The sequence below is a fragment of the Dunckerocampus dactyliophorus genome, chromosome 8 (genome assembly GCF_027744805.1).
Source record: "Dunckerocampus dactyliophorus isolate RoL2022-P2 chromosome 8, RoL_Ddac_1.1, whole genome shotgun sequence".
Lineage (NCBI taxonomy): Eukaryota > Metazoa > Chordata > Actinopteri > Syngnathiformes > Syngnathidae > Dunckerocampus > Dunckerocampus dactyliophorus.
Window position 1 is genome coordinate 2,850,205 of NC_072826.1, and position 20,225 is coordinate 2,870,429.

At 44.0% G+C, this 20,225-nt stretch overlaps 1 protein-coding gene across 5 annotated transcripts in view; it reads left to right on the forward strand.

The window, feature by feature from the left end:
• Positions 1–20,225, forward strand: part of cacna2d2a (calcium channel, voltage-dependent, alpha 2/delta subunit 2a) — a 211,760-nt gene that overhangs the window by 148,520 nt on the left and 43,015 nt on the right. For all 5 annotated transcript variants that reach the window (XM_054783714.1, XM_054783711.1, XM_054783712.1 and 2 more), the window contains 3 exons: positions 5,461–5,592; positions 5,778–5,835; positions 19,541–19,591. In XM_054783714.1, coding sequence (XP_054639689.1) covers positions 5,461–5,592; positions 5,778–5,835; positions 19,541–19,591 — 241 coding nt within the window. The remainder of the gene's footprint in view (positions 1–5,460; positions 5,593–5,777; positions 5,836–19,540; positions 19,592–20,225) is intronic.

The following is a 20,225-nucleotide window of genomic DNA, read 5'->3' on the forward strand; positions in this document are numbered from 1 at the left end:
AAGGATGGTAACTTGGCCTGTTGAAATGTTAGTGATTGAAATAGCTTTTGCACTCAGTACATTTGACCTCCTCATGCTGCAAATTCAACAAATGACCATTTTCGGTTCCCGTTAAATGCTGTGAAATTGTACTCTCAAGGTTGATGACTTGAAAATTATGATGACTTATTATGATGTTATATTGACTATTTAGCAAAATCGGAGAAAAATATCGTTTGCATAATAATTTGGAACACAGTGAATTAAAAAGAATAAATGCAGAGACTTACCGTGTTCTAAAATTGTTGGTCAGGATGCCTGTTAGGATGCATTGTGGTCGTCTATGACTGCGTATTTCTTGTTGATTTACGGTAATTGCAGCGATATGACTGTCTTTTTTTGTTTGTTTAGTCTGCAGCATTTGAGAAATATTTATTCATTAGGTGTCCTGGTTCAAATGGAGCTGTCTCTCGTGTCTGTGGTGTGTAAATATGTAAAATATCGCTGCAATGACAGCAGTAATGGCCGCCACTCTTCCCAGTGACTGGCCTAATAGCGCGAGCGCCATTACCATTATGGATTTGCGAGCAGGGCTTCGCTGTGCGTGCGGCGCTGTGATATATTACACAGTGAATACGCCACATTCATGCAGCCATTTGTACGATGGTGTGTTCATATAGGGCATAAGGCGCAGATCTGTTACATCTCAGATATATCAGTGTGAATAATGTGTATATGAGTCTATGAGGGGAGGGTGGGGGGGTCACAGGAAGGAGGCAACGGAACGCTTGAGGAACGATCTCAAGCGAAGATGCTCCATAAATCCCGCTCTTAACGCTTTCCCTCGCCGTCTCGCTGCATAAAGGCGAGGAGGGGCAAAGCCAAGGGTGCTCCAAATGTCAGGGGGAGCGGCACGCTGATGAATTACCTTTTAAAGATATCACACAGTGGCCCCTTTCACTAGAAAGATGGCGCTAGGAGGCCCTCTCTGCTGCCTGTGTGAGCGTACACCTCCCGCCCCCTCCCTCCTCAGGGGAAATTTGTCTCTTTATCAAATGTCCAGAGAAGTCAGGGCATGTCCTCGCTGAATAAATCAAAGAGAATTAGTTTGCTGTGTTCTCTTATCTCTCTGCTTTGAGCCATCTCCTGCAGGTGTGTGTGGACTGACAGTAAAGGTAGCTCAGATCTGCATACAAACAACTTGTTTGCTTACAGATAAACACTTTTGGCTCCGTCTTCTTAGGCTGCTTTCACGCTCGGTACCAACAAAAAAAAAAAAAACACTCATGTGACCGTAGGCTGCAATGAAGAACATACGCATCAAGTAAGGACATGATTTTTGGGATGCGTTCCATGACGTAACTCGTCTGCTGGTTGACTATGAAAGCTTTATTTACAGTCGGCTATGTTTACCAGATTAGATTTCATGGAAAGCTTGTAAAATATACTTTTAAAGAGTTGTCACACACACACAATGTGTGAGAGCAGAGAAGAGGAAATAGCACTTCCAACATATTTTCTTTCATATTGGTCGTTTCTGCATGCCGGCATGTTCCCACTAGCGATGCCTGCATGCCCTTGGCCAGTGTAGGACGGCTATCGTTTCAGACTCGGTGCTTCTCCAGATAAGAGACAGCCAGGACTTCCCACACAACATACAGGAAGCAGCGGCCACTGTGATAACTACCGCTTAGAGGGTCAGAATACTTTGACACGACATGAGGATTGCAAAACTGAAATGCTTTGAAAATATACGGAAATCTAAATGTAGAAAGAATATAGAAGCTGAAGCGGGACTGAAATGCTGTGGAAATATGCCAAAAAAACGTGGAACGAAAATAAGAGTCGTTTGGACGCTGAGCTCAACGCTGGACTTGAACCGTCAATCTCTGGGTTGGAAAGTAGGCACGTGAGCAACTGAGCCATGCAACTTTTCATGCCTCAGCAGGATTGGGGTAGGAGTGGTGTGCGCCGAATGATTCTTATTGTACCGCATTTTTCCTCCTTGCACATGAATGGGCATTTAATTTTTTCATAGAAAATATGTAATTACACTAAATCTATCTATCTTTGTTATCAAGTGCTGGCGTGAAGTTAGATGGTTGCAATCAGAAATCAAAGTTATCAATCAAACAGAATTTGCGGTCTACCCACTTGAAGGAGGACCGTGACATCCAACTGTAAAAGAATTTCATACAACATGATAAATGCCAACATGGGACTTCAACAGCCAAGGACAATATCTACATTTACAATTACATTTTTATTTCATTTTCTAAGTACAAAAAATATTTTTTCCATAATTTCATTGCATCATTTTATACACTAATATTATTATAAAACTATGATATTATAAACTAGGCGTGTCACAAGATCTCGTGAGATCTCACGTTCAGAAATAAGATGCCTCCTGGGTACGAGGCCTGGGACGATAATTAATAAATTAATTAATCACACAATAAATGAAAATGAGCTTGATCATTTTGCCGGCCTTAATATATCCCCATGTGCGTGCGTATCTTTTTCCTCGTCTCTCGCCTCCAAACAAGCAGGAAGAGGGTTCACCCTGTGCGTTGGTTTCAGCGCCTTTTTCCGTAGAACAACGGCATGAACGGAGTGAGCCCTTTTGTCAGTCATAAATCTCTTTGTCTCGGTGGGTGGAGGCGGGGCCGCTAGCATACACAATAATGAGTGTACCCACGGGTGGGGCTTTTTGGGGGGCTGGAGGGGTCCAGATAAGTTGCCCTCCTTTTGTTTTTGACTTTTCCCGTCACTGTTGCAACCTCTGAGCACTCATTCTCCAAATTAAAACTCATTAAAAACTACTTGAGGAGCGTAGTGGGACAGTGGACTTGCCATGTTGTCCATAAAGAATGAGAGAGCAAAGAAAAGGATGCAGGTGCTATCCATGGTGCTGAACTGCTTTGAATTTGTGTTGTTTTATTATTGGTGACCATGCAGCCCTAATGTTTAGTTGTTCTCTTGGTTTGCCGTATACTTCATGTCCGTTTGATGTATTTCAAAGTGACATAGTCGCTATTCACGGTGCTGAACCTTGTAAGATGTTGCTGGCATGTGTATGTTGTAAAATAATGTTATCAGGAGCTTTATTATTTGGACTTAAAGGCCCCGTTATTTTCCCCGCTCGCCCCCGGCTGGGCTCTGATTTGTTATGCTAGTAAGTGTACTGTAGTAGAATTGCAGTTGTTGAGTCACACATCCAGTCACGAGTTTAAATCTTGTAATACACACATACAGTCACGAGTTTAAATCTTGTAATACACACTTACAGTCACAAGTTTAAATCTTGTAATACACACATACAGTCACGAGTTTAAATCTTGTAATACACACATACAGTCACGAGTTTAAATCCTGTAATACACACTTACAGTCACAAGTTTAAATCTTGTAATACACACATACAGTCACGAGTTTAAATCTTGTAATACACACATACAGTCACAAGTTTAAATCCTGTAATACACACTTACAGTCACAAGTTTAAATCTTGTAATACACACATACAGTCACGAGTTTAAATCTTGTAATACACACATACAGTCCCAAGTTTAAATCTTGTAATACACACATCCAGTCACGAGTTTAAATCTTGTAATACACACATACAGTCACAAGTTTAAATCTTGTAATACACACATACAGTCACGAGTTTAAATCTTGTAATACACACATACAGTCCCGAGTTTAAATCTTGTAATACACACATACAGTCACAAGTTTAAATCTTGTAATACACACATACAGTCACAAGTTTAAATCTTGTAATACACACATACAGTCACATATACGTTTGCAGAAAGGCTACATTTGTCCACCCGCTGCCAGTGACATACGACCGCTTCCAAGGTAATCTCCCATTTCTCCTCCGCACCGTTTCAGAGATCAGCCAGATTAGACCGATGCCCTGCAAGATGGCCAGCGCTTTGCTCCAAAGCCCGCATGACGCCACGCTAATGCAGACGCCCTCCCTTTACTGCCGGCATGGTCAAGGTCGTTTAGGGACCTTTGCATGTCTTGAAGATTTTAAGCTGTTTTCACATGTTCATATGGTCCGCTTGCAACAGGAGTGGGGTTTGCATGTTCCCCCCGTCCATGCGTGGGTTTTGTCCTGGTACTCTGGCTTCCTCTCACATTCCAAAAACCATGCATGTTAGGTTCATTGACGACTGTGAATTGTCCATGCTGGTTACTGGCAGGCATAGCTGAAGGCAGCTATTTGGAGGGCCTGTTTTACCTTTTTACTGTATGTGGGGACAAAGCCGGAAGCGAGCGAGCACACGCACAGCACTCAATGAGATGCCAGTAAAGGCTTGCGAGGGAATTTATTACCATCATTATTATTACTATTATTATTATTTATTAGCATTTTATTAGTGTTTGGGCTTGAACTGCTGTGTTTGTCAAAGAGGACAGAATAAAACTTGTCATACTTCCACGCTGCTGAAGTTGGCAGCCTAAGAAACGTGTGATAAAGTGTGTGTAAAAGAGTGTTTGGGAGTGAAGTATAAGCTATAGCCTGACAGCACTACAGTATATGAGTGCAGTCCAACTTCTGTAAGCTGCTGACTCTTCTTGACAACGACATTTTTTCCAAGGTGTCAATATCTATTTTTCTAACACCCTGATTTTATTTCACTTACTTGGTAGGTGTTTTCGCCAACCTTTTTTAGAATGTTAGTCACAGTTATATTTTGTGAGATGACTTGCTTGAAGAGAATGATATTTGAGTTTACCTTACGAGTGTCTACTCGTTGTACATCGTGTCTGTTTTTTATACATAAAGCTCCATTTTGTGTTGAGCTGTTTAAAAAAAACCCAGAATGTTTAATCAACAAAAAAAATGCATAAAGCAAACATACTATCCAGTCTCATGTTGATAGGTGTGTTTAAAAACTTTAAAATGAACTTTCAAAGGTGCACTTATTATAGACAAAAACGTATTTCTATCTGCGATTATTGCGATTGTGGCCAAAATATGATTAATCGCAATGAAATATTTTAATGGATTGACAGCCCCAATAAAAAGTGAAACAGTCTTACCTGTAAGGACAAATGATGAAGACATAATGTAAATGACATTGCTGTTGCAATGGCGTCTCATGCGTCTCACTTTGTACAAGTGTAAAAAGAAGTTAGGAAAAATAATTACCATAAAAACCAAAGTCTTTTGCTTCCTGTGTATATTGTTTTTCTCTTGATGCCCTGAGTACTTTTCGGATAAGTGTTTCAGGAAAGCCAAAGAAAAAGCAAACGCATTCCTAAAGTAATCCTTTGCTTTGTGATCTGCTGACGTGTAGCATGGCGTCACCTTTCGGACACCTAAAAAAAAGTTACAAATTGTACAACTTCAGGGACGTCGCTGAGCTTCTTATTGCCTTCCTTACTACTGAGAATAATTCAAGCTGCATTGCGAGTGCTATTGTTGTCTTATTGTTGTGTTTGTGTGTGCGTCCTCAGCTCCTGTCATCCTCAACGAGCTGAACTGGACCCAGGCCCTGGAACGGGTCTTCATCGAGAACCGCCGAGAGGACAGCTCCCTGCGCTGGCAGGTGTTCGGCAGCGCTACAGGCGTCACTCGCTACTACCCGGGTAGGCCGCCCTATAAGTCAGCGCCAGATAACGTCTAAATTGACCCCCGGGCTCCTCCGCCGAGCAATTTCTTATCAGATGGCTCGACATGTAACAAGAATGAAATTATGACTTTGATCTAATCTGATGTGAAATATCCTACAGTGCACTGGACGCTATCACATTTATTTTCTCGCCCTTTCCAGCCACTCCATGGAGAGCACCCAACAAGATTGACCTCTACGATGTCCGCCGAAGGCCCTGGTAAGTGGCACCTTTATCAGCTTTATACCCTTAAGGATTTTCCCACACCGTTGCCTGTGAGTCAGAAGTTGGATGCTCAATTCAACTGAATGTATTTTTGCAACGGAGGTTCAAAGTACTGACTCATTTCCTGAGTGCGCTGTGCTGCCTTTCCATCTTACTTACCAGCCATTAGACAAATGCTCAATGACTTATGAACAAAGCCCACCCGTGCCCCTCCAAAGAGGCTTTTCTTGATGGCGGCCATGTTTTTCAACATATCTTACCCAAGTTGTACACACGTGCTTGTCAGTCCCTTGAAGGCGTGTACCAACTTCTATGGTCATTCAGCTAAACACCGTAAAGTTACGGGGGGGTATTTTGTAGGTCACATTGAGCCGTGTGACAAATTTAAAATCAATCCGACTTATGGGGTTTAATAACAGCGCTACCATGCGGTGTATCGGGAAGAAAAATGCACAGGCAGCACAGCAGTGATGCGTGGTTTGAGACATTTTCACCCTTCTGAGCGTTTCAGGAGTAGAAACGTTAGCTTACATCAGCGCTTCACAAATAGTGGGATGGTCCCCCTGGGGGGGGAATTGTCAGTGGGATGTGTGAGAGGCAGGGATGACTTTCAATATTAGTGTAGACCTGCCAACATGTCTGAATTTGTTGTACTCAGCATGCAATTTGACTCTTGAATATGCTTGTATGCTTCACTGTTCTCCATCTTGTTGCAGTCTGTACAGTGCAGATAAATAAATAGAAAATAATAACAGAAAATAATTGAGAACCACTGGCTTACACAAATACATACAGTCATGGAAGAAATGATTAGACCACCTTTGTTTCTTCAGTGTATTCATCCATTGTGATGCCTGGTACAGCTAAAGGTACATTCGTTTGGACAAATATAATGATGATAACAAATATAGCTCATAAAAGTTGAACTTAAGAGTTGATATCTGGCAACTTCCATGGTTTTCTTGATAACAAGCAAAACTTAACTTCATGACTAGCTATAGCATTGTACTGCCAAACAAATGTAACTCTTATGAGCTATTTTTGTTGTTGTTGTTATATTTGTTCAAACAGGTACCTTTAGTTGTATCAGGGAATAAAATGTACAAGAAAGTGAAGAAACAAGGGTGGTCTACTCATTTTTTCCATGACTGTAGGTGGTACTGTGCATTTGAAAGTGACTGGGGGTACTATTTATTTTTTTAAATCAGTGAAGTTCCTTGCTAAAATCTAGGGATGGTCTAATCATTGTTTCCATGACTGTATGTCCCATGGAGTATCAAAAGTACAATCGTTGGAATATCGCTCCCTCACTATATTGCATGTTTTCTAAAAAATAATTCATGAATTAAATGATGTCTGTTTCGTGATTGACTACGGCCTATTATTAGTCCAAACCTATTAAAAGACAAGTTATGTGTAGTATTGTGGTCCCTAGGCATCAGTAATGTTATGAGACTTGACGTTAGATTACATGACCTTTCACACTGCATGGAGACTGGCTACTGAGCCAACACGCCATGGCTGAGATTGAATGAAAAAAGGCTCTCCTCTCATTCCATGTAGAAGTGGTCAGTGTTTGGCTTCTTTGTCCTTCCTCCCCACTCCGTTTGAAACACTTTCTTAAGTTTGGAGTAAGTAAATTGGAGAGGCTAACTAGTTAGCTCGCTTACCTGCTCTGCTAGCGACAGCCGTCTGATATGTCCCTGCAGTGATCTCGTGTCCTGTGCAAAAATGTGTAAAAGTGACTATGGGGGTGTTATTTCCTGTCTACACGGCTCTAATCATGTTCAAACCTGTATTTAGAAAGTCATAAACAGGTTTTCTATACTTTGATTCATTTCTTAATATTGAATCCTACTTCACAGAAATTCACTTATCGCGGTCAGGTCTGGAACCAATGAACCGCGGTAAACGAGGGATGACTGTACGTACGTCCCATGGAGCATCAAAAATATTTGCATTCGTTTATTTTGCAAACTTTCAGATCATTACATGCAAAGTAAGACTCATTACTGCTGAGCTCAAGCGGAGAAATGTGCAGCATGTACCTGCTAGCTGCTAATGCTGCAATGTGATGCAGTTCCAAATGTCGTCCTGACCCGTCCTTATCGCACTAGGAGATCATGTACAACACATTGTCTCTTGCTACAAGGACAAAGCAAGATAGCAAAGAGTGTTTTTGTTTTGAAGTACTTGTGGCCGGTCTGCATAAACTGCTGCGGTGGTCCGGAGAGATGGAGGCTGCGTCCACGCTTCCTGTCCACCGCTTCCTCGCTCAATCCACCTGACGCTGTCACATCAGCTTTGCGGCAGCCGCGCCTGTTGCCTGGTTACAGGTCGGAATGAAGTGGACACGGCCATGACAGCAATGTTGATCACACCTGACCTCGTTTTCCATCTCCGTCTCGCTTCAGCCGGTGTGGCTGTTTGAGGTCAGGTCAACCACGCTCTGCCGGCGAACAGGAGACAAGTTGCAGTCTAATTAAGTTTGTAATAAAAGTTAAATGCCTGAGAAAGAATCTATCCATCAGCCTCCCGACTACATCTGTGGCAGCTGTCCGCTCAGTGGCTCGCTGGTTAGCAGCTTACGTTAGCAGCCGGTGTGTCGTCTTCTTTCCTTCCAACGTTCCGTACTTCTTATTTTGTAGTGTCTCAAAAAAGCCAAAGAAAAAGCTAAGCGCATGCCCCAGGTTTACACTTTTCATGGGACATCATGCATGATGACAGTTGAACTTCCAACCTTTTGTGCAGATTTTGACCCCCAAATTTTGGGAGAATTCCAAATTGTACGATCTTAAGGCAGTGGGCTATTCAACCGGTGGCCCGTGGGACAAATCCAGCCCGAGAATGACATCATACTGGCCCGCAAGTTCAGTTCAAAATCTGGATGCAGCAGATCCCTAAAGAAACAGTCATATTGAGGAGCTTTAACTAGCGTTTTTGCAGTAGGTCTTTAAAAAGAGTAGACAGATCCTGTCTTATAGAGGATCTTTGGCTAGCATCGTTGCAGCAGGTCCTTAAAAACAGTCTCGTGATCCTGTCATACTTAGGATCTTTGACCAGCCGCTAGCGTTTTTTCAGTAGCTCCTTTAAAAACAGCTGTTCTCAACTGTGATCCTGTCGTATAGAGGAGCTTTGGCTAGTGTTTTTGCAGTAGGTCCTTAAAAGGAGTAGACGGATCCTGTCAAATAGAGGATCTTTGACTAGTATTTTTGCAGGAGGTCCTTAGAAACAGCAGAGTGAGCCTGTCGTATAGAGGATCTTTGGCTAGCGTTGTTGCAGTAGCTCCTTAAAAACAGTCGATGATCCTGTCATATGGAGGATCTTTGAATAGCCCCTAGCGTTTTTGTAGCAGGTCCTTTGAAAACAGCAGCGTGAACCTGCCATATAGAAGATCTTTGACTGGCATTGTTGCAGTAGCTCCTTAAAAACAGCAGTGATCCAGTCTTAAAGAGGATCTTTGACTAGCATTGTTGCAGTAGGTCCTTAAAAACAGCAGTGATCCAGTCTTTAAGAGGGTCTTTGGCTAACATTGTTACAAAAGGTCCTTAAAAACAGCAGTGATCCAGTCTTAAAGAGGATCTTTGGCTAACATTGTTACAGTAGGTCCTTAAAAACAGCAGTGATCCAGTCTTTAAGAGGGTCTTTGGCTAACATTGTTACAGTGGGTTTTCTCCAACAACAGAGCGCTCCTGTCATATAGATGATCTAGTGTTTGCATGGTTTTGAGTCATTTGGTGAGATGAAGATGTGAAGGTCTGACAGAGCTTTGCATTGACATGATATATAAAATAAGAATAATAGTGACGAGATGTCCGCCCCCCAGTGCTGAGCTTTCTGAAAATACGGCCTGCACAACAATTTAGTTGACTCGCTCGGCTTTCAGGCTTTTCCACTCATTCCTCAGCGCATCTTCTTGTGAGTCTGTACTGATAACTTCTTTGATAAATTCTACCACCTAAAGTACACACATTTACTAGCTTTCCAAAAAAGCCTTCAATTCTCGACAGTTATCAGACTAACAAGGTGATCCCTGCCAGCTGGCTGAAGCCAGCAGCATAAGAAAGCCTCGGTGGGGCACAGCGGTGGGCAGCGTTACAAACACGGAGAACACAAAGCATCATGTCAGCGGGCAAGTCAAAGGAAAAAAACAACAAGGCTGCTGTGTGCGACCTGTCAGCACAACAACTGACGCGCGCCCACGTCCAATTCTACGACACCCCGTTTTGACGACAGGACAGGAAACACGACAGGAAACGAGGAAGGGAGAGGAGGAGGAGGCGGTGTTGGTGACAAGGTTAGACGAGGGAGGAAGCGTGTTTTTGTGCAGCGGGGGGAACACCTTGTTGTCAACCTTCTCTACTTCTTCATGTTTGTTATTTCCTTCAAAGCCTTCGACGCTGCTGTGGCCTGTCGCTTAGCAACATGTGCCCAGCCATGCTGAGTGGTGGTCGCATGGCAGTGAGTGGCATCATGTGTGCTGTGATTATAGTTCCTAATGTTCTCTGACTGACACATTCCTGACCTCATGTTGGCTGAGCGCCCTTAATGCACTTTACATCGCCACAGCTGTGTTAGGTGAGCCACAAATCTCACACATTTTGCCACCTGCCTCGAGGGACGGTATCAGTACTCCAACAGAAACGGTGGTAACCAGACTGAAAAGTGACGTAGATATCGGTGCCTCATTTTGGTGCTAATTAAAAGTTAAACGTTACTATTATTGAGTGTGGCCGCACGGTGGCCTAGTGGTTAGCATGTTGGCCACGCATTCGAATGGTTTCGAATCTCCGTTTGGGCATCTCCGTGTGGAGTTCGCATGCTCTCCCTGCGTACGGACAACACACTTACTTACTTAACACCTACGGAGGACGTACCAAATATCTGAATGCGCGTTGGCTGCACTGATTACGTAAGCGGGGTGCGCATACGGCGTCTGCAAGTGCAACGTATGGAAAAAATGTACATTCTACCCAAACCAGACACTGGCAAAATGTACGAAAGACACACGTTGGCGTATGGAAGACGCACAAAGACATGCAAAGTGCGCAAGCGTAAGCGCCCGTAGAGCTTATTTGACCTCGGCTTACTGCTTGAAAATCGGCACGTCACACACCCGCCCTCCGTGCGTTTCTTGCTTCTTTTGCACGTAGACGGCCCAAGGAGCCCGTACGACCGGTTGTGACTTGTAGCATGTGACTTGTTGTGGCTTTAGAAGATGTTTTACATCTTTGAGTTCAGCCCATTCGTCGCTTTATACTTTTGTTGAGCGACACGACTCTAAATAATGTTGGCCATGTATGAAAGACCTCCACGGGTGTACTTGCTGTGGTTGCCGCCTCAAACCCCTGATTTGAAGAGCATCATGCAAGTGTTGTAAAAAGAAGCTTTCCAGTGAATAGTTCAACTTAAAAAGTAAATTGAGAGGAAGAGTTCGAGTAAGCGCAACGAACGCCCTCCCATAAAACGTAAATGTGTCCTAAATGCTCGTCATCACCGTGGGAAAGCGCAGAGAACTAAACAGACAACATCTTTCTCTTCCTCTTTTGCTCGGCGACCGCCGTCCCCCTATATTTTTATCTTAATTCAATCTTTATTCGCCTGCCACATCCACAGGAGCACTAAGAGTGCAGCAGTCCATAAAATAATAAGCCCATCAGCACAACACAAATCCATGCACACATGGGAGCGTGCGCGCAAACACACCTAGGCGCACACACACACACACACACACACACACACACACACATTGCTAAGTAGTCTGACTGTGTTATCATCATGCTTCTTCTCCCAGTGCTCTGCGATTAGTGTGTGTACATGTAGCATACATGCCAGCGCTCGTGCTGTGAGGCACATTTGCACATCATTACAGTGGACACCCTGGAACAGTATAGAAGGGACTGTATGGACACTTATTGTCCTTTTCACCACGCCTCCAGCACCTTTCATAGCATCAAGTAGAGTACAAGATGCATCAAATCGGGATAGACATTACACGTTTGCATCCATCCACGCGGTTTTGCCGTATGGATATGGCTGAGCGCGGTGTCCACCTACATGTGCACATCATGCAGCCTGTGACACGTATCCATTGCATGTTTTTGCAATGTATGGAGCAGATAATTCCTGCAATTTAAAAGTAACGCTCGACACTTTGCCGAACGGGTCAGGGTGCATAAACGCAATTTCCCATGAGAGCGACACCCCCCATGGCACAGTTAATGTATTGATTTGAACAGCGGCGCGTCGTGATAAAAACCGTTTCATGAATTCTAATGAGACTACTCCTTTGCCAGAGTATGCCATTGTAGTCTTTGCTTGTGTAATGCTTTTTTTTAATACACGATACGGGGAGGAGGTGCTGGGAGCGCTGCTGCTTTAATTCCCCGCAATCCCTTGTTCCACCAGTGTAAAAGAAACTGTGGTCAGTACCCAAAATTCAGGCCTTATCTTGTACATATGCATATGTATCAATGTAGCACAATCAGATGCAGCGTCGATCCTGATGAATTCTACTGCAGGTGTGCACACGACTTACTATTTTGTTGATAAGAAGAAATAATGCTGACAGCAGCCACAGCCTCATAACCACTTGCGCTAGTTAATGAGATGCAATGCAAGAGCTGTATTAAACATTCTAATGCTCAGTTTTGTTTGTGTAAGATAACTCTTTTACTCAACTGCACCGTAGCACACAAAAGGGGGAAAATGTGTCCAAACATGCATCCTACTGCGTTGCCCGTAGTATTTTTCTGTTGTAATTTGGCCCCATGAGTGGGATTGAGTTGAATTTTTTGGTCACAGCTCAATGCGCTCCACACCAGTAACGTTCGCCGTGAAATTTGGTACACAGCTTTAGGGGACTGACATGCACGTGTGTGTAACATTTGAACAAGATTGTCCTTGTAAGCAGTTCTTTTTACAGACTAGAGTTAGCTACTTTTTTGGACCTGACAGTTTCGACTGCCCACTTGCAGTCTTCCTCAGAGTGGTCATGTGACATGTCATGTCAACTGAAAACAGAAAAACAACACAGCCATGGTCACACTGCCATACATCAGGGGCATCGCAGAGGAAGTACAGGCACCAAGGAGAAAGCACAATAGAAACACACCAATAAGACCACATAAAAAGCTTAGACAATTACTAGTACATCCAAAGGATAAAATTCGGCCCATTGCAAAAGAGAAAACCACATTACGGATTGAAATGGAGCAAACATCACTGGGACAGAGGACAACAAACACCACCGATGGATCAAAGAGACAAATGACAGTTGGAAACGTGCCCATAGGACCGTAAACCGGGACGAGGGGGGCTTTGCACTCTCGCACACCTGGGATGTGGTCCTAGAGAAGTTGAACGGCGGATGGCGCTTTCGTGCTGCCTTGACTGACAGGAAGACAGCAGCAACATCTGTATGAATCAGCTGACACGACACAGGAACATCACGTGACCACGTGACCAGGAAGACTACAAGTGGGCAGTCGAAACTGCCAGGTACGAAAAAACTAGCTAACTGGTCTGTAAAAAGAACTGCTTCAAATGTGTGAATGTTAGACCAAATGAATGATCGGAGCAAGATTGGTTGAACATCTTGGCAAAACAAAAGATCTTTGCAGGGTCACGAGCGGGACTTAGCATCTAGTTGGCCATAAGTCATTGAACATTTGCCTAACAATTATAAAACTTTGAGTCTGTTTTACATGTATGCTAGCTTGTCTTACAAAGACATGAAAGCACGTATCACTCTTCTTGACGAGCAGCGGGTGCTGCTGTGCGCCCCACTCACCCAGGCGGCTCCGTTTCGTTTACGACAGCATCCATTACAAATGCGTCATGGCCCATTATGCAAATTATATGACGATGTCATGACATCACACCCTCACCACTGCCGCAGATAGATCGCAGTCCAGTGGGAAACACTGACAAGTATGAGGTGACTTTGCAGATGATTGTTGGTAGCAGCAAGAGCCGTGTTTGATTGAGTAAACGGAGATTAAAAACGATGCATCTCATTTCCTCAATCACTTTATCATGTCATCACAGAAGGACATGTTATTTAAAAACAGCACTGGTAATCGACTTCCCGTAAGCACGTCTGACTCACGGTGTCAGTAGAACCATTAACAACATCAGAAATTAAACCAGATATGGTTGAGCACCGACTGTTAAACGATTCGTAACTTTTAGCGAGCAGACAGACGAGCGAGGCCTCGGCCTGATCTGTGGCTGACGGTCGGTCCAAGAGGCTCGGTTCAGCACCAGCCAGGCCCATCTGCTTGTCACCTGGCCTTGGCACACAGGAGTCTGGGTAATGACAGGGAAAGAATGGCGTCGGTGGGCTGGAGCTGCGAGGTAATTACTGACTGGAATCCATGCAGAAACAACACATCTGGAGCCATGAGTCAAAGTGGGCCCGTTTCTTTGCACAGATACCGCAACTGAAGATCTTTAGCTGTGATTTCTGCAGAAACATGTGAACCTGCTTCAACAGAACGACAAGACATGCTTTGGCAAGAGAAACACTTTCAGTGCACATGCACAATTTCATGCAAGAGCTTTACCGAAAATTCTCCCTGAATAGTGCAGCACTTGGCCCCAGTGCACATGGACTGTAACCGCAGAAGATGAAAATAAGTTTTGTACAAAATACAAAGTCTTGTATCTACAGATTCTTGCTCAGTGTATGCGCCACTGTTCGGTCGAATATTAAAAATAAGCATCACATGACTGTACTCGTATTCATCAAAGAGCATGACAACTGTTACGATGCCATAGATGCATGTCTGTCAAATCTGTCTTACGAGTTATGATGGCAAGTTGACTTCGCTGATACCTTCATCTATCCACCCATCTTCTATGCAGCTTATCATCATCAGGGTCACGAGTAGCTGACTTTGGGCAGACAATGGACAATTTAGAGTCTCCGGAGAACCTAACATGCATGTTTTTGGAATGTGTTAGGAAACCGTAGTATCTTGAGAAGACTCACGCACGCACCGGGAGAACATGCAAACTCCGCACAGAGATGCCCAACTGAGGTTCAAACCCATATCTTTCAGATCTCCTGACTGTGTGGCCAGCATGCTAACCACTAAGATGCTAGCTGGTTGTACAAAGTAAATAACTGGTCAATTCAGTCGATGCTGTCTCCAGTCACTGTTGCCAACATCTGGTGAGAAGGGTGAAGTCAAAGCAACCTATGTCACTAAATGGAGTGAAACACAGGTCGCCATTACTAACACACGAAAAAAGCCAAAGCCAGAGCTCTCCTCACGAGCCAACATTGTTCAATAGCTAGTTCAATGGTTACTATATACACGAGTTAGCGCCAAAATGACCTGGCAAAGCAATGACAGCCACCAATCCGTTTCAAGCCGTCAATACGCTCTGTGACGTATGATGCTTCCAATGTAATCAGTCAAGCTCCGAAGCAGTGTGATCCAGGAAGCCTGACACAAGCTTCGAGGCCTGGGGTTCATTTTACTATCTCTAGTAGACAACGAAAGACACTACTCCAATGGAATTGTCTACAGTATTGTTGTTCCTAAGTTACAGCTGTGTTTAGTCTATTCCTCTTTGATTCATGGTTATCAACTGTCAAGTTTAGTTTTATTTCACACTTCAACTATCTACAGGAGCTCGTCAGGTTAGATGGATGACCATGACTCAAAGAGGAATAGCATCCATTAATAGTTGGTACATACCGGTGGTCTCTCGTTACAATCATTTGAATAGTCGTGACAATGACAGTCAAATAGTGTCTACTGAATTTACCAATGATTTTACTTGCAACCAGCTAGCATCATATAATGCATGTCATAGTTACGCAGGTATCAAACAAGTCATCATAACTTGTAATAGATATCTGACAGACATGCATCTGTGGCATCATTTGACATTAGGGATGTCCCGTTCCCATCTTCTAGATCGGGTTCGGCTGCCGATCCGCTATATTTTGTTAATATTGGATAACATCGGCTTCCGCCGCGAAGGCGGGCCAATCGGGTTGCCGTATTACATTCGTAACTCTGGGCCACACTCCAACACGGTAGGTGCGGTAATGTGCCTCAAAGCTGGTTGCCACTCGACTCCCGCCACCCGGCACCCGCAAGAAGACACCATGCAGACATGTCCGCGGTGTATCGTGGTGAAGTTAGTTTTTCAGCTCCGTTGCTACAGCGGTAGTTCACCCTCACTGTGCCCAGACTGCTGTGTCATTGTGTGGGGATCTCGCACGGGAAGGGCTGCTCTAAGCGCTGGCTGTTTATACGAGGGACCGTCAATAAATTACTATTGCGTTGACGAGTGTTTGTTAAAAAAAAAAAAAAAGCCATACATTGTAAATCACACCACAAATTGATCTATAACCATGATGATGATTAGTCCTACCCTAACAGTATTATGCACGCCCATTTTTTCCAATTTGATCTTCTATTGGATGGACTTTTATTGGATCTTTCATTGGATTAGGGACCTGACTCAAAGAGGTTTGTTGCCAAAGCCTGTACTCATTGATGAACACGAGTACAGTCAAGTGATGCGTATTTTTAAGTATAATCTCAAATAAGACAAATTTGACAGAACCTACACTTCGCCCCCATGCTTGAAAGAGGTGATAATGCTTTAGAGGAAAAGGCTTGAAATGCTTGAAAATGCTTAGGAAGACATGCTAGCATGTAGAATATGTATATATCCTCATAGTTTTATAATCATCAGACAAATGCTCAATGACTTATGGATAATTACCTGCTAAGTCACGCCCGTGCCCCCTGCAAAGACGTTTTGCTTGATGGCGGCCATGTTTTTCAGTGCTCAAATTTTACACACGTTTGTCAGTCCCTTAGAGGTGTGTACCAAATACCTTGGTGATTCAGTTAACCACCTGAAAGTTACAGTTGGTGTTTTGTGGAACACACTGAGCCGTGTGACAAATTTCAAGTCAGACTTTTCTTTGTCTGGCAGGGCTTAGTTCTTCACGTTCCAGCCATGCACACATATTCTCTTCGCTTTTTCTTCTTTTAAATACATTAAGTGTCATTTTCTCCCTTCTTTTAGCCACCCATGATAGTCTCTTTCTGAGAAGCAGCGAACCGTTTGATTAGCCTAAGTTGGAACGCTCAGAAGCGGGTACACCTGAGTTAGTTATTGTTTAGCTATTGCACAATATAGGAAAAAAAAGTCAGACTTATGGGGTCAGATAGCACAGGCAACGCAGTAGAGGTGCATTTTTGACACATTTTCATCCTTTTGTTTGTAGTAGTTCAGGAGTAGAAGAGTTAGCTTCCATAAATACTGACAGTCACGTGAAAAAAACATGCGTTCACCTGAAATCCAGCAACAAATCAAAGCAAAAAAAAGCCCAGTTGTCCATTTTTGGTGCAGGTAGCAATGACCCAACGTGACTTAGCAACAGAGATTTGTGTTGCTGTACAATTAACATTGAGCCCTTTAAAAATAACTTCCCATTAAAGCTCCATTTTCCTCAGTGAGAGATGAACTGAGTGGAGAAGTTAATGAAATCCTGCAGTTGGTCTGCAGGCATCAGTGTTCACCAATTGACCCCCACTCCATCTCCAGATGGGGTGCCTCTCTTTCTTGAGTGTCCCGGGGCGGCGTAGACGCGGGTCACGTTCCGACCGCGTGGTCCGTCCGCCCATTATGCTTTCACAAACCACAGCCGCAGAAGAAGGAAGCCGAACGGCCGCTGCGCGAAGCCTCGGCTCGCGCTCGTCTTGCTCAAATTAAGATTTGGGTAATTAAATTGATAAAAGTCATGCATGCCGATGTGCCTCGTGGTTCCAGACCTGATTTCGTACGCCATGCGAGTCATGGAGAGCTGCGCTATTTCTACCTTTGATGTGGCATCCTTTATTATTGGAAATAATTGGATTCTTCCTCCAGCCCCACCCACCCTACACACACACACACACACACACACACACACACACACACACACACACTTGCATTTAGCCCATCTTCACTCTGGACATGCTCCCTTAATGGACCTCAGTGCTGATGCAGACTTCCATCTGGGAGTTTCCAGGCAGCCTTTCAGCTCATTGGGGGGGACGGCCAGCCCAGGTTGCTTCTCCTCAAGGCACTCGAGCAGGGCCAGACGTGCGTGTTGAGGGACGCGTGTCAAGGGGGCCTCGCTGCACGACGGAGCTGCGCCTGCCGGTAGCCCAGTCTTGAGAGGTTTACGGGGGCGGCGGCGAGGTCCACCAGGGGGGTTCCGCGTCCCTATCAGCTTGGCCGAGCATGTGAAATGAGCCTCGGCAGCCCATGGGCGTCTGGCTTCGCTCCACACTGATAATCAGCAGAAAGAGAGCCCTGATGATTACTCTGCCTAAGACGGCTGCTAACTGCAGGCCACCTCGCAAGGCGTCATATCAGGGGGGAATTTTACCGCTAGTGGAACAGAAAAACACTTTTCTTGTTTTTAGAGCAACCATAAATGCGCCATGTGTGCCCTTATTTTAACTTCAATACAACAAATACTTCATTCAGCAACAACAGACGGATCAACTTTGTAGTAATCTACGTACAGTATATCATCATTCAACTTCATGCTGTGTTATCATTTTAGAGCGATTCCCCCTCCCTCTCCTGGCCCCCGCTGGCCCCTTGGCTTGGGTCATCACTTTTATTCCCATGACTCCCATTACTTGCATTCCTAGCTTCCTCTTTTTATCTGTTTTCATATCTTTAGAACACACAGAAAAGAGAAAGACGTGTGCTCAAGTCTTGCATAAGGATTGTGCACTTTTCCTTTCAAGTATAAAATGTATCGGTACGCAACACTTATGAACGACAATGTAAGATGATCCACGAACGGATGGAATCGGAGTCGAGGTGTATACGTTTTATGTAAGTTTCACTGTTGCGGCTCACAGCAACCATGGTGTGTTCAAGGACCGCCTAACAAAGTGCAAAATCTCAATGCCTGACAAAAAATATTACATGTATGCTTTAAATTTGACCTTTATTGTCACGTATTTATAAATTGCTACCGACTTAGGGAATGAATGAGATGTTTATTCTGTGGAAAAAAACGACCTATTTTCGGCTGTATGTGTGAATCTCTTGTATTTGAAGCCTTTGTATTTTACCTTCCATGATGAAATGTCTTGGTTATCATTAAGAACTTGTGAGGACGGATGGTATTACAGTCATTTCACATCATGCAATTGTGTCGTGGACTGGCCCACGCCTTCCAATCATGCCAAAGGAGGCCGTTCTTGGCAAACATGCCATCCTTAGGTGTGACGTGGGCCCAGTACGGTACAATTGGCCTTGCGTGAGTGCAGTCTATAGTAATCCCAGATGTCCTGGCTGGTCACAAGGGTCACTATGGCTCCTTATTACGGTCATAATGATTTTTAAGATGTTGGATTAAAATGACAGCTAGAAGCAGTCTTGCACGTGCAGGTGATTGAATGTGTTCAGCTGTAACGGCTACTGAGTAAAGAGCAGCATCTAGTAGTGGGGGCCAACAGCAAAGTGCTGCATATAACACAGCCTATTAAGTCTTGTAAGCACATAAGCCTTTTCAGTATTCTCTAGCTTAAGTGGGCTCAGCTATGGTCACTCACATTATCACGGCTCAGCTCTTTGTAACTTTGGCTCCCTTTCCACAGTGCCGTTCTCAGAGATTACAGAAACCATCTCCTTTTGTGTCTTTTTTTTGTTACAGGTACATTCAAGGTGCGTCTTCTCCAAAAGACATGGTCATCATCGTGGATGTGTGAGTATCACTCTGCCCTTCTTGAATATCCAGGAAGGCCGCTAGTGCCACCTGTTGGTGTGAGCCAAGCCCTTTAGTTTCAGTACATGTACTGCTGAAACCCACATATGCACCAAATATCTAATACGATACATGAACATTTTTATATGATTTATGAACTGTTTAAAAGTCCATAACAAATTGCTGCTATAGCATATGACTGAAGCACATGCTCTTATATGCCACTTGTTGACAACTGTTGCAAGTACTAATAATCAGAGATGCACAATATCTTTTTTATCCTACCGATACCGGCAACTTTCTGCTTCTCAAGATCAACTGTTTTTATTTAACTGTAGTTTGTGCACACATGGAGGTAAGAAGTACCCGAAAAAATTAGGATTTGACCAACTGTACGTGCTGATTTGTCCTAATCAAATATCATGACATTACTACTACCACATCACTACTATCAGGAGAACCAGAGTTTAGAGGGGAGGGAGCCACCTGGCGTGGCCCAGCAAGGTGCACTGTATTCGGGCACATGCTCCGAGTAGCCGGTGTGACGCCACGGAGGTCTCTGGCAAACCTTTTGCACTTTTCAAATGCTAGAGCGTTGGCGTTTCAGGTGGCTGATAATGTTTTTTGTGTGCTC